Source organism: Rhinichthys klamathensis, unplaced genomic scaffold (genome assembly GCF_029890125.1).
Source record: "Rhinichthys klamathensis goyatoka isolate OS25496 unplaced genomic scaffold, OSU_Roscu_1.1 h1tg000454l_1, whole genome shotgun sequence".
Classification (NCBI taxonomy): domain Eukaryota; kingdom Metazoa; phylum Chordata; class Actinopteri; order Cypriniformes; family Leuciscidae; genus Rhinichthys; species Rhinichthys klamathensis.
Window position 1 is genome coordinate 165988 of NW_026606946.1, and position 15790 is coordinate 181777.

At 39.8% G+C, this 15790-nt stretch overlaps 1 protein-coding gene across 2 annotated transcripts; it reads right to left on the minus strand.

The window, feature by feature from the left end:
* On the minus strand, positions 1 to 8490 carry aimp1b (aminoacyl tRNA synthetase complex interacting multifunctional protein 1b). 2 transcript variants are annotated; one of them, XM_056236592.1, is made up of 7 exons: positions 8461 to 8490; positions 7044 to 7128; positions 6308 to 6421; positions 5354 to 5503; positions 3108 to 3319; positions 2648 to 2816; positions 1 to 186 (listed from the first exon to the last, which is right to left on the minus strand). In XM_056236592.1, exons 2-7 carry the CDS (start codon positions 7126 to 7128, stop codon positions 20 to 22), a joined length of 897 nt encoding a protein of 298 aa, XP_056092567.1. In that variant the 5' UTR covers positions 8461 to 8490; the 3' UTR covers positions 1 to 19. The 2 variants fall into 2 exon arrangements, with proteins under 2 accessions (XP_056092567.1, XP_056092566.1); XM_056236591.1 differs by having other exon boundaries at positions 7044 to 7133; positions 8461 to 8484.
* Positions 8491 to 15790: the final 7300 nt, after the last annotated feature.

Below are 15790 nucleotides of genomic sequence, written 5' to 3' on the forward strand. Positions count from 1 at the left end.
TGTTGATGAGCTGTTATTGTTATTTGATCCCGCCGTTGCTGATGTTCGGGGCCCGGCAGAGGCCCTTCCCTCGCACTTCAAAGGCCCCGCCCCTATAGGAGGCCACGCCCTTCGCATCTGTGCACAGGTCGGGCAGCAAGCGCTCCCAGATCCGCTGCTTGGGGTTCAGCTCTTTCTCTGGTTCACCTGCACATCACAAACACAGGCCGTCACCGACTCTCATGGCTGTTTACAGTGTTGGGGAAACGCATTACAAGCAACCTGAGTTACGTGATCAGATTACTTATTCAAGTAACTAGTAAAGTAACGCATTACTTTATCAATTTATAACAAGATATCGAAGTTACTTTTTCAATTAAGTTGTTTAACTAGTTACTGTTTCACATTTATTGACTGACAGCTCTCATGTCCTCATGTTGAGAGAAATAAAGTGAGGAGGTGTGTGTGTGTGTGTGTGTGTGTGTGTGTGTGTGTGTGTGTACTATGTGTGTGTGTGTGTGTGTGTGTGTGTGTGTACTGTGTGTGTGTGTGTGTGCTATGTGTGTGTGTGTGTGTTCTGTGTGTACTGTGTGTGTGTTCTGTGTGTACTGTGTAGGTGTAGTGTGAGTGTGTAGTGTGTGTAGTGTGAGTGTGTAGTGTGTGTGTGTACTGTGTGTGTGTGTGTGTGTGTACTGTGTGTGTGTGTGTGTTGTGTGTGTACTGTGTGTGTGTGTGTACTGTGTGTGTGTGTGTGTTCTGTGTGTACTGTGTGGGTGTAGTGTGAGTGTGTAGTGTGAGTGTGTAGTGTGAGTGTGTAGTGTGTGTGTATGTGTGTGTGTGTGTGTTCTGTGTGTGTGTTCTGTGTGTACTGTGTGGGTGTAGTGTGAGTGTGTAGTGTGAGTGTGTAGTGTGAGTGTGTAGTGTGTGTGTGTGTGTGTGTGTGTGTGTGTGTGTGTGTTCTGTGTGTACTGTGTGTGTGTTCTGTGTGTACTGTGTGGGTGTAGTGTGAGTGTGTAGTGTGTGTGTGTAGTGTGAGTGTGTAGTGTGTGTGTGTGTGTGTGTGTAAACATGCTGGTTATTGTAGTTCTAGTCTAAATGTGAACACAGGGTTCTCAAGTTTTATCAAAAGCTTGGAGTGAGATCACATGCGGTTAGGGGAGGAGCCCAAGGGGAGGAGCCCCAGTGGGGACCCCCCCCCCCCCCCCTGCCCCCCAATTTTACCCATTGTTCATAATTAACCAGCACAAATAAAAATGATAACAATTGGTAAATCTGATAAATGACAGAGCAATTCATCACATCAAATATACTCTTTAATGTTATATTTCAAAATTACTAAAATATAACAAATTGCTCCCAACAGTTTGGAAAAACAAATCTTTTTGCATTTTTCCCTGACATCTTTGAAAAATACAAATGCAATGGCAATGATTATAATGTATGTTTTGACAGGATATAAGATATTACCCAGAGCACTCTGCCTTAATACATGTAGCCTTAATGTAACTAGAAAGACTATTAATACAGTATAATATATAATTTAAAATAAAATTCAATTCTTCAATAAACTTCATTACTTCCCATACCCACTAACATTTCCCTTAGCAAAAGCTTCTGGCTTGGTTGCAAAGTAGTTGTAGAGTTTTTGACTGCATCAATAATAATGTGTATACGATTGGCTATATATTAAATTTTCTAGCCTAAAAATGTTAGACGAGCTTTCTTCCAACTTACCTTCCCCATCACGACGTGTGTTCGCGCGATATTGTTGGTTACCTAGTAACCAGAGCCTCTGCTAGTAACGAACGTACGGTGGCCGAGAATGTTCCGTCAACTTCCGTGTGTTCGCGAATCTATGTTGCCTAGTAACGAACGCAATCTGGCCGAGATACGGACGCGCTGGCGGCAGGAAACTTCACTTTGTGTGCCTGCGCCTCGTATACAACGTTATATAAAGCTTGCAGGACAACTTGGTTGGCATTGCCTTTTCAGCGTGAGAAATACACGGTGTGGCGTGTGAGCGTGTGAACTGATTGAATTGCGTGTGTCTCACGGCCAATGCGTAAGACTTGAGAACCCTGTGAACATGTTTGCTCATCTCACTTGCACGAAAACATTCAGTATTCCTCAAAATGAATAAAAACAGTAAAATGCAATCTCAGAATTTTACGCAAAACTTTTATAATTAAAGGAGCTGTATGTAAGATTGTGGACAAAACTGGTACTGCAATCACTTTCAAATTACTGTAGAGCGGTGCATCTTTCAATGATCTAATTAAACCATACTAATACGCAAAAATGACTTTAGATTAGATTTAGAAATAAGAGTGTTGAACTCTTCTCCTGTATATTGCTCTTTAATCTGCAGCTGCGGAGAGGTGTGTTTGAGCGGCGCCCTCTCCTGTACAGGAGTGAATCTGCATTTCCTTCAGCGTGAGGCTTATTCACTTCACTTTAGGTGTGTAAGGGCCTTAACATTTGCCAAAAATATTACTTTTTTGTTGTTGTTTAAAAAAAACAAACAAGCAAGCCCAGCCCAGGTGAGAAAAAGTAACGCAACTTATCATAAAAAGTAACTAAGTAACGCAATATTGTAATGCATTACTTTTAAAAATACCTTTCCCCACCACGGGCTGTTAATGCGGGGGTTATGGCGATCCGCTCTTACCGGGGTAATTCTGGAACGTGATTCTGTCGCCAGGCTGAGCAGAAGTGGGCGGAGTCAACGGCTCCATGCTCTCTTGATTGACAGCGCAGAGGAGGCGGGCCTGCGACTGAACACCTCGAACCTTCACTGGCCGTACGTTACACAACAACACCACCAGGCAGCCCACCAGCTGCACACACACACACACACACTGGGTCCATATTATTATTATTTTTTTATTTTAAAGAAATTAATAATTTTATTCAGCAAGGATGCATTAAATTGGTCAAAATTAGATTTATAACATTACAAATAAATGCTGTTCTTTTGAAGTTTCTATTCATCAAAGAATCATGAAAAATAAAATGTATGACAGTTTCCACAGAAATATGAACAGTTTTCAACACTGATATTAATCATACTTTTTTTTTTCATGTTAGACCTCGACGGGGTGTACCGGTAAGACTGTGATGTTGTTCACCTGTTCTGGAGGCACGTGATTGGCCAGTCCGCTGACCACGGTTCTGGGGGCGGGTTCTCCTAACTCCACCTCCTGGACGTACAGTGACGCCGAATCCGGATGTTTCCGAACGTCCAGAATCCGAGCGACCCGCAGGTCCAGACGGGACACGTCGGGTTTCTGCTCGCGCATCAGACCCGACTCAGAGGTCTTCAGGAGCGCCGCGTCCACACCTGAGACACACACACCACACACATCTCTCACTAGAAGCCAATCTCACACACACACAACAGAATGAACATATGCAAGTCAACAACAACAAAACAGCATGAACAGATGCTGCCGCAGTTTACTCGGATATTGATCCGGATAATAACTTTATAACTTTATCCATAACTTCACATTTGGCAGATGGATTTGTCCAAAGCGAAATGCTATGGAAGGTTGTTTATGCCATGTAATAAAAAATATCTCACAATTCTGACTTTTTTTCCTCGCAATTACAACTTTATATCTCACTTATAACTTGCAATTATGCGTTTAAATCTCGCGATTCTGCGAAAAAAGTCAGAATTGCAAGATATAAACTCACAAATGTGAGAAAAAATAATTGTGAAAAAAGCAAAAAATTGTGATATAAACTTGCAATTGCGTAAATTTAAACTCGCAATTGACACAAAATTCTGAATTGTATAGTGTGATCTCGCAAATGCAAGAATTTTTTTTTATGATATAAACTCAAAATTGCGCAAACTATTGTGAGATAAACTCGCAAGTGCAAGAAAAAAGTTTGAATTGTAAAATTTTGTCGCAATTGTGAGAAACAAAACCCAGAATTGTAAAATATACTCGCAATTCCAAGAAAAAGCTAAAATTGTGAGTTATAAACTGGGAATTGCGAGAAACTTGCAAGTGCAAGTAAGAAAGTCATAATTGTAAAATATATTCACAATTGCAAGAAAAAAGAAAAAAAATTGTGAGAAATAAACCTGCAATTGCAAGTAACAAAATTGTGAGATATAAACGGTCTATTTCCAGCAAAAAGCCATAATTGTGAGTTATAAACTCGAAATCTCTAGAAAAAGTCAGAATTGTAAAATAGTGTCACTGGATTGTGTCCATAGTCTTGCGATGCATTCAAGGTTTGCATCTGATCAACTCATGCATTCACTGGGAATCGAACTCACGACCTCGCCGTTGCAAGCGCCTAAAACATGATTCGTCTAAGCGTTCAGCGTGAGGTCTTGAGACGCCCTAGAGATGCTAGAGGTGCTAGAGATGCTGGAGATGCTAGAGATGCTAGAGATGCTAGAGGTGCTAGAGATGCTGGAGATGCTAGAGATGCTAGAGATGCTAGAGGTGCTAGAGGTGCTAGAGATGCTAGAGATGCTAGAGATGCTAGAGGTGCTAGAGATGCTGGAGATGCTAGAGATGCTAGAGATGCTAGAGGTGCTAGAGATGCTAGAGATGCTAGAGGTGCTAGAGATGCTAGAGATGCTAGAGGTGCTAGAGATGATAGAGGTGCTAGAGGTGCTAGAGATGCTAGAGGTGCTAGAGATGCTAGAGATGCTAGAGATGCTAGAGATGCTAGAGATGCTAGAGATGCTAGAGATGCTAGAGATGTTAGAGATGTTAGAGATGCTAGAGATGCTAGAGATGCTAGAGATGCTAGAGATGTTAGAGATGCTAGAGATGCTAGAGATGCTAGAGATGCTAGAGATGTTAGAGATGTTAGAGATGCTAGAGGTGCTAGAGATGCTAGAGATGCTAGAGATGCTAGAGATGCTAGAGATGCTAGAGATGTTAGAGATGCTAGAGGTGCTAGAGATGCTAGAGGTGCTAGAGGTGCTAGAGATGCTGGAGATGCTAGAGGTGCTAGAGATGCTAGAGATGCTAGAGGTGCTAGAGATGCTAGAGATGCTAGAGACTCGATGTTAGAGATGTTAGAGGTGCTAGAGATGCTAGAGATGCTAGAGATGCTAGAGATGCTAGAGATGCTAGAGATGCTAGAGGTGCTAGAGATGTTAGAGATGCTAGAGATGCTAGAGGTGCTAGAGATGCTGGAGATGCTAGAGGTGCTAGAGATGCTAGAGATGCTAGAGGTGCTAGAGATGCTAGAGATGCTAGAGACTCGATGTTAGAGATGTTAGAGGTGCTAGAGATGCTAGAGATGTTAGAGATGCTAGAGATGCTAGAGATGCTAGAGATGTTAGAGATGCTAGAGATGCTAGAGACTCAGTGTTGGACTCAGTGCTGCTGCTGATCACCTCTGCGCTCTCTCCTGCGCCGGCCCTCAGGGCGAGACGAGCTCGGGTCCGATCGGGCCCCGGTGAGGCGCGGCGACGGGGCCGGTTCCCCCAGCAGGGCCGACTTAGATGCGATTGATGCCGTCAGAACTCGCTCCTGATGCAGCTTCACTGAAACACACACACACACACAGTCTGGTTCGCTATCTTTGTGGGGTAGTAATGTTTTTTATACTATACAAACTGTATATTCTCTCCACACACACACACACACACTAACCAAACCCCTTAACCTACCCATCACACACACACACACACACACTAACCGTACCCCTTAACCTACCCATCACACACACACACACACACACACACACACACTAACCCGACCCCTGAACCTACCCATCACACACACACACACACACTAACCCGACCCCTGAACCTACCCATCACACACACACACACACACACACTCCTCAATATAGGTGACCTCTAGCCTGGGTAAACCCAGGCAACTTCCGGCAAATTTAGATTTGCTCTGAAAGTTAGTCTGGCAAAGAGCTCATTCAAGCCCATTTCCAATCCGCCGAAATCGAGGCACCAATCAGAAGCGTTGGGGCGGGCTTTACACGATGACGACAGCGCTGGGATTTTGAACATGATTTTGTAGCCTACATTACAAAGATGGATGCCGCCGTCGAACATCACTCGTTCCAATCAGCTATCACATCTGTTTTAAGCAATTTGAACGTTTCCTTTTAGTTAAAAACCGAGCAAAGAACAACACTCGGAGATGTGTCTCCGCCGCTCTGCATACGTCATGCGTCTATGACGCTTTGCCAGACCATAACTCAGTTACAACTGAGAATGCTCTGGTTTAAACCAGGCTCGGTGACCTCAGGTTTTACTCTCCTTTTGGTCAATGTAATATAAACCTATACACACACACACACATGTATTTGTGTGTGTGTTAAGTACCTGCTTTCCTCTTCTGTGTTTCCTGCAGGTTATTCTTCAGATCACTGATGTCTTTCTTCAGTTTGGCATTTTCAACAAGCAGTTTCTTCTCTTCCCTCACTGACTTCTGCAGCACTACACACACACACACACACACACACACACACACACACACACACAAACATAGGTTTAGGGGTCAGGTTAGTGTGTGTGTGTGAGAGTGTGTGTGCGTGTGCGTGCGTGTGTGTGTGTGTGATGGGTAGGTGGGTAGGTTTAGGGGTCAGGTTAGTGTGTGTGAGAGTGTGTGAGAGTGTGTGTGTGTGTGTGCGTGTGCGTGCGTGAGTGTGTGTGTGTGCGTGCGTGCCTCTGCGTATGTGTGTGTATGTGATGGGTAGGTTGGTAGGTTTAGGGGTCAGGTTAGTGTGTGTGTGAGAGTGTGTGTGTGTGTGTGTGCGTGTGCGTGCGTGCGTATGTGTGTGTGAGAGTGTGTGTGCATGCGTGACTGTGTGTGTGATGGGTAGGTGGGTAGGTTTAGGGGTCAGGTTAGTGTGTGTGTGTGCGTGTGTGTGTGTGTGTGTGTGTGTGTGTGTGTGTGTGTGTGTGTGTGTGTGTGTGTGTGTGTGTGTGATGGGTAGGTGGGTAGGTTTAGGGGTCAGGTTAGTGTGTGTGTGTGCGTGTGTGTGTGTGTGTGTGTGTGTGTGTGTGTGTGTGTGTGTGTGTGTGTGTGTGTGTGTGTGTGTGTGTGTGTGTGTCTCACTGGCTTTCTCCTGCAGTAACAGGAGCTGCTGTGTGAAAAACTCCATCTCTTCTTCATCCTGAGGATCTGATATTTTATCAGACATCTGCACTGAGACACAAAACACACATCAGCGCTCATGAATTCATGTGTGTGTGTGTGTGTGTGTGTGTAGCAGCTGTCACTGTCCAGCTACTATAAATACACACACACTTGTTCAAGCCACAAGACCAACTCTCTCTTCTCATTACCGCTAACACACATGTACAAGAGCGTACAGACACTGAACTGAACACAACACACACAACACAACACAAAAACAGAAACTAAAGCTACCAAACACTTCTGTCATGTTCATGTCAAAACAAACACACACTCTCAAACCACAGACACACAACAACACACAACACAAGCAAGAACATGTTCAGATCTTCTATAAAAGCGTTGGAACATTGCTGTTGATTATGATTATGCAGTATTATATGTGCACTAATTACATTATTAAAGTGGGTGTGTAGAAACAGAAACACGCAATTAAATGTTACGGTTACAGAATTTTCACAGAACGTCCTCATGTCAAAGTTGTGAACAAACGTTCTTCCGGTAACATTAATAGAATGTTTGTTCAAATTATCTGGTCTTTAATAATGATCTCAAAATATTATTTATATATCGTTCTTTAGGAACGTTTCAGTTGGACGTTCATCTGACATTTTTTTAAATGTAACTACTTGCTTCAGAACGTTCAGAGAACATTCAAAAGTAACGTTCCCATAATGTTTGAAAATGGAACGTTGGTTTAGGCGTTTTAAACGATTTTTTTTTGTGTGGTAATATTCAGACAACATTCATAAATAACGTTTTCATAACTTAATGGAACATTATTATTACCTTGAAGGTAAACATGAACTAACAATGAAAGACTTTAGCTGGTAAATTGTTATGTTATGTTAATTTCTGCATTATTTAAATCAAAAGTTGATTTTATTGTTAATATTATTAATAATATGAATAACAATGATATTGTTAGTTGTTCATTTTATTTAATGGACCCGAGCTGACAGTTGTTAAACGTTAAAAAAGAGATGTATTGCTCATTGTTACATGATTGTTCAGTTAAAGCGGTGTCGTGTTAGTTAATAACTAATGATCTTTGCAACGGAAATTAATCAATCAAAAACTAACTTTAGCTGGACAATAACTTTATCCTAGAGCTGCTGTAAAGCCAAACAATCTCTGTTACTGTAATCTCCTATTATCACTGTAAAGCTGCTTTGAAACAGTCTATATTGCTAAAAGCGCTGTATAAATGAAGGTGACTTGACTTGACTGAAAGGCCTTTATAGGCTACATATACAATATTATTCCAGAGCAGTTATATGGATACTATAATAAACATTTGTCATTTATAATATGATATAAGAAGATAAATATTCACCTGCACAGTGAGTTCTGTGTTTCAGTGGCGGTCAGAAGCGAAGGAAAGGACTGAAGTGTCTCTCAGTCTCTCTCTCTCTCTCTCTCTCTCTCTCTCTCTCTCTCTCTCTCTCTCTCTCTCTCTCTCTCTCGGCACATGTGCACATTTGTAGTATCATATTCTCCTGAGCTGTACACATTTGTGTCTCTCCTCGGACAGGTGTAAGGCTGCGTTTGTTTGTGTGAAGGTCTGCAGTTTATTCTGGAGTTTCACGCTGGACGGAGGGGCGGGGCGATGGGCGGGGCGAAGAGGTGGGCGGGGCGGGAATATTTTAAATTATTACAAGGGTAATGATGAATAATTTTAAACGGACACATTTGTTTGGCACTGTCCATACCTTATGTAATTTAATAGTTGGGAAAAGTGTTAAGCATTTCTTATAAGATCCCACTTCAGTTCACATGTTGACCACGTGATGGCGCCACGACACAACTAGAGCACATCGTGCTGTTGTGCAAAAAAACAGAATAATAATCAAATTTAAAAAACGTAAAATCGTTTTAATTTTAACAGCAGATGACAAGCAACAACGAAGGTAATAGAAATATAAAATATAAAATATCTTTATAATGCCATACAGAACATTAGCCTATTTAATATGCATCCAAAAAGATGCATTAGGCTATATTTGCTGAAGACTTATTAATGGAATTTAATATCAACTTTAACCCAATTTGATTTATTAAACCAAATACAGCCAAAGTGAAGATTTTTTTGTATGTGTGTGTTCAGTATAGAACATTATGAAACTATAACATAATGTGACGCGCGCGTTGTTGTTGTGTAGTGCATCTTCTCGGCCACTAGATGGCGCCGCAGAACTGCAGCTTTTCCTCATCAGATCACTGGTGGTTTAACGCAAGAATCTTTACAGATTCTTCTGATCCTAGACCAAAAATGAAGTCTTTGCTCGCTAGTTTGACATGTTCGCCAACAGGCGATTAATACTAACGCAATCAAATGTCAGAAGTTTTGAGGCGAAGTCCCGCTGTCCTACGACAACTTTAACATCAAACACCAGCAGGAGCGCAGAACCTGAGTGGCAGAAGCATTTGTACATTTCAGAAAGTTTCTGAAAACAAAACTGTCTAAATATGCTTATACCATCATGTCCATAACTAGATATAATAGCATCTTAGCATGATATAAGTCAACATTTGAACCGCTTTAAAGTATGTTTGTTTTTTAACATCTGGGTCATTCTACGGAAATGTCCATTTTTCTGTCCCTAGCCTTTACAGAAATATTACACTTAAAAAAACACTTTAGAATTACAATTTCTTTACATTTTAAAATAAAACAATATGTTATTTGAACAATTACACCTTCTTGAGCCATCAAGTGGCAATATTTTATTTTTTATTAATTATATAGAATTCCAAACACCACAAAAGTGCTCGTCCCCACAGTCATGTACAGAGAGAAAATGCTTTATTTTGAGGCCAATAACAGGTTTTTACACCATTTAAAATACAATAATGTTTACATAACTATCTAATATATTATGTAAATGACATAAAAAAATGAAATGCAGAATAAATATTATAACATTTATAATGAAAGTAGTGGTCCCCTTGAGTTGTGTCACTGGTGTTACCGTTAAACAAAAATCTCTTATTTTGAAATAAAAATCACACTGATGACATCACTTGACTTCCTTCTTCCAATTTCCTAAATTTCTATGAAGAAAAGCCCATAATAAATCCTCTGTCTCTTTTCAGTTATCAGAAATATTCTCATTTATCTCATGATTTCATATGAAGCTTTTAGTTGAAGTCACTGGTATGACCTAATTTATTGTTAGGTAATTGTACAAAAAATGAGAATACAAATGGATTAAACTACTTAATTTAGATAGTATACCATGATTGACAACATGTGGTTTGATACCTTGCAGCAGCCATTTTGTAAAATGAATTTTTCATGAAAATTGTCACTGGTGTGACCTTTCTTATGGGTAACACCAGTAACACCAGTGACTCCCATTTATAGATAAACTTTACTCAAAGCTATTCATTTAGATTATATGCCAAATGTAACAATTTAGTCTCATCTACTTAATTATAGTTGAAGAATAATGATATTTGGTCTTATGCATGTCATTAGTGATTCATTGTGTCACTGGTGTTACCGTCTTTTTTTTCTGTCACATTAAATACAATGCCATATGTGACATGATAATAATTTTACATCCATTTAATTCTGCTACACTCAAAAGTTAAGATTTAAAGGATTGCATCATTACTCGATTTTAACTGGTTTTCAAATATTTTCATTGTTATAGCAAATACAAGGTTGCACAAATGAACTAACCTCATTCAAGCACACTTTTAACAAACCTGATTAAAATAAAATAAAACATAATCCCCTTATTTGTTGCATTATTATCATTGTTTGGTAACTCTGACTACATGTGCTGAAAAAAATTTGAAATAATATTTTATAAAAACATTTAATATTGCCAAAGAAGTAAGGTAACACCAGTGACAAAAAAATGGTACATGCGATCTTTAAATAAATGCACAAAAAATATAAAAAATCATTAAGCTGTCATTTATGCATATTCATAAAGTCAAAGGGTAATCTAATAATATGGTGTAAGTTTAAATGTTAGAAAAAGAAATACATTTTAAGACATCTTGCCATACCAAAAGTGGACGTTTCTGTAGAATGACCCATCTAAATCATTAGATATCTGTGTAAGTTGAAACCCAATACCCAGTCATTAAATAAATACCCAATAAAAAAGTAATTTCTCAATTTCTCAAAAAAAAAAAATCCTGTCGTCACTGGCACGCAATGCATTCTGGGGTAGGGTGTGTTATGGAGGATCCATGATCTGTTGTATCCTTTATGTCACGGGAAATGAAGAACGCATTTGGAGACGCAATCGGCTTTCGAACGATGTAGCGTATGAGTATCACTTGCTCCACACACGACACATCGTCTTCGGTTTTTCCCTTTCATTTTCACTTCAAGAAAAGGCATGATCCATATTAATGCTAGTGTTTGTTTTTGTTTGCTAGCCCCCTTTTCCATGGCGCCTGTGAGTGACACAGACACTGAGATGAACCCGCGACTGATGACAGACTCACTGTTTATGAATGTTGTCATGGTCTGCTTCATGTTACACACACACACCTTTAGTTCAGTCTGTCCCGCTCAGTTTAAACAGATCACACACACACACACACACACGTTTACTTTAGCTATCTAAATGGGGACATACCATAGACGTAATGGTTTTTATACTGTACAAACTGTATATTCTGTCCTCTTACACCATGGGTCACCAAACTAAGGCCCGCGGGCCGAATCAGGCCCGCCACCCCCCTTTGACTGGCCCCCCAACCCCTCTGCCCCCCAATACTTGAATCGGCAATCCCCAAAAGTCGTCATGCCCTTTTTTTTTCTTTTTTTTCTGTTTTTTTTTGGAAAATAATAACATGTCTGCATCTGGTATTTTGTTGATTTTTTTCAGTTAAAAATTTATATTTAGTTATAAAATGAACTATATTTGCCGAATTTTCGTCACCCGACATGCTCGAGATCGCGCAGAGACAACAACGCACGCACAGAGTACTGTCAGTGTTCAGGACAGCGAAATGGCTAGTGTTAAACGAAAAGTTGATAGAGAGTGCAGAGTTTTCAAAGAACAGTGGACCAACAATTATTTTTTGTTCAGTGTAAAAAAGTGCAGTTTGTATTTTATGTAAAGAAAGTGTGGCAGTTTTCAAAGAATATAATTTGCGTCGTCACCACGAAACCCGTCTGCTACACACACTCACAGACACACTAACCCGACCCCTACCTACCCATCACACACACACACACACACACACACACACTAACCCGACCCCTAAACCTACCCATCACACACAAACACACACACACACACACACACACACACACACACACACACACACACACACACACACACACACACACTAACCCGACCCCTAAACCTACCCATTACACACACTCACAGACACACTAACCCGACCCCTAAACCTACCCATCACACACACACACACACACACACACACACACACTAACCCGACCCCTAAACCTACCCATCACACACAAACACACACACACACACACACACACACACACACACTGCCAAAAGCACTAAAAATGCAGAACAACTAATTCACATTAATAAATCAGTAGCGATCAGATTAATCAAAATGATCAACAACAGAGGTTTTGATTCGAGTTTATAAAGAACTTTAAGCTTTAAATACAAACTCAGACACAACATTGTAGCAAAAACAGAATGTATTTACAACACACAAGTGTCAGAAACATTTCATGATCGCAATAACACGGTGAGGAGTGAGAAAGATCTGAACATGAACAGAAGCAGATAAAAAAAAAACAGGAAAAATATTTATTATTATTATTTATAAATAATTTAAATGACAAGGCCCCTGACAATACAGATTTACTAACACTAATTATTACTGATCTAATGAGGTATAAAAATATAAACATTGATCAAACCACTGAAACAAACACATGTAAGTATGTTGTTGAATCTCACTGAACATGTCAGGTCACATTTCACCTCAAATATTGAATTTTGAAATAGTCTTTTGGAATATTCCTTCAAATAAAATAATTTATGTATGATTTTGTGACATTATTTTAAAGACAATTAAGCACAATTTCCCTATAATAATAAAAATAAAAATTAATAATAAAAAAATATATACAGAATATATTTATACAGTTGTTGACTAAATTATTCAACCCCATTGCAAATTGGGTTTATTGGTAAAATTTACAGACTTTCAGCAGTTGAACAAATTTTAAATTTTTATTTATTCACAATTTTTTTTTTTTTTTTTTAAATGGCTCAACACAACAAATGTTTCAAGTGGTTTCCCCAAATTACAGTGAAAATGCAACTTTTAATGACTTCCACAGTCTCAAAGTGATTCAACCCCCTGGATAGAATCCCTCACAACAGCAAACATCTGCTAAATTGTCTTAAAAACACCTGATGCAACTCATCAAGGGCTTCATTAGTTGCATCAGGTGTGCTTGAGCTAGAACACATGAAATATCGGAACTGACTAGGTTTGTGGAGTCACATTTGACTGCATGTTAGAAATATGTCAAAAGAATGGTCCAAAAAGTTAAGAGAATCTTAAAAAGTTAAGTTTAATCACTCTTCACAAACCAGGAACAGATAGCGAAGGCACTAAATGTTCCTAGAGACACTGTTGGAAACATGGTTTGCAAGTTCAGTGTTAAAGGAACAGTGGTTTCGCAACCAGATTTCTGAGAAGGCAGGTTCAGATCAACTGCAGGTTCGGTGACTGCAAAAGACCTCCAGCAAGACTTGGTACTGAGGAACAGTGCTTTCACATCTGTAGTTCGGTTCCCAAAATGCAGTCACGTGAAAAGATCCACATCACTGGCTGGCCAGATGTGTCTTAAACGTATTTCCATAATTGTACTTCGATTGGTCGGAATTAATGTGCGGGGAAATTCCACAGATCTTTGAAACCCAGTTTTTGAAAAAAAATTTATTCACTGTTCAAAAACCTTAATTTCTTTTCGACTGAAGAAAGAAAGACATGAACATCTTGGACAGTGTTCTTTTAAACGGCGTTAGGTAACGACATTATTTTTTCAGTAAAAAATCGAACTAATTACTTTTTCCGTCGTTACAACGCCGTTAACGTTACTGGACGTTAAATGCGGTGCGTTACCATGGGCGTCAGTTTGGTTTGAAATGTCCTGGGGACAGAGACGCATTCGGAAGTGCATTAGTCAGAAGTGCTGGTACAAACTTGTCAAACTGTGCAGTCTCTCTGCTCAACCCGTAAATAAATCCATCGATTCGCATTTGTTGTTTGAGTTCTTAAATGGACTAGCGGTAGATCTTTTGCAAGCGTGTCAGAGGTTACGGTTCTAATCCGCACTGATATAGTTTTTTTTTTTTTCTCATCAAAACTGAATATGAAGAGTTTGGTTCCAAAACGCGATAAACGCCATTTAAAAAAAAAAAAAATAGTAACTGCAAAAATCAGTATTGTATCTGGTTGGTATTGAAAAGTCAATGTTTAATTTGAAGTAAAATGCGATATCCGCCGTGTTATTCTGTCATGTTTTCTCCCTTTCTTTCCAAACCACGACAAACGGCAGTCTCCCTTCTCTGCAGAATGCGATATATCCGCTCTCAACCAATCACAACGCACCATTCCACTCTCAACCAATCACAACGCACCATTCCACGCAATGTAAACAGTAACGGCAGCGCCTTAGACACACCCGGCTTTCCAGTTTTTCTTATCTATTTTGTACTTTTCGATCAACAAACAAACAAAAAAATGAATAATTTTGCCGGCATTGATGAACCTGTGGTTGTTTCTGCGGTGGGTGAGAAACGTAAGGCATCGAAATCGAATCATTTACGTGAGGAGATTAAGAAGATGAGGCACTCGGGAGGAGGAAAAAATGTTTTCAATCTTCTTTACAGTTCTTCATAAAAATATTATACTAATAAACTTACGTTGTTGTGTATTTTCAACAGTTTCAATATGAAAAGAAAAAACTTTTATATTGATTCAATGGATTAATTGCATTTTGATTTAAAAAAAAAAAAATACCGTAATCCGTTTTTATAATAAATCTTTGAAAATCAAAACCTGGATTTTAAATTTTTTTTGTTATTATGACCTACAAATGCTATGTGAAAGTTTGAAACAGAAAATAGTGGTTTACATCTTTCCACTTTCTTGGTAAAGAAAACACATTTTTACTCAAATTAATCTAAATGGATTTATTGCGTTTTGGAACCAAACTCTTCATATGTTCATCAGTGGTTACAGTCTATATCAAGCTGAAGCAGGGACACGTTTGTGTGCATTTTATTTTGTGATTTCACCGGAATGAATGAGTCTCCGCAACGGCGATTGAAGCGCGCGTCGGAGTGAAGACTGACTGTATCCATGACACTGACAGCAGAGGACACGAGCACTCAGCTTGATTTAAAAAACAACAGATTTTAGCAGCAACTACTAGCTGGCCTCCGTTACACTCACCCCCCTAAACCTCACTCCCATCCGGGTCACGGCACCAATGTAACCCCTCCACCCGGGTCCTTCTCACCCCGCTCTGAGCGGGTCTCGAACCCGGGTCTCCGGCGTGAGAGTCAGGCGCTCTAACAAGGAGGCTAAAGACTGCAGCCTCTAGCATCTGTCGCTAGAGCGCCTATTGAGATCACAGGAGTGAGGTTTACTCGCACAGCAACTACTAGCTGGCCTCCGTTACACCT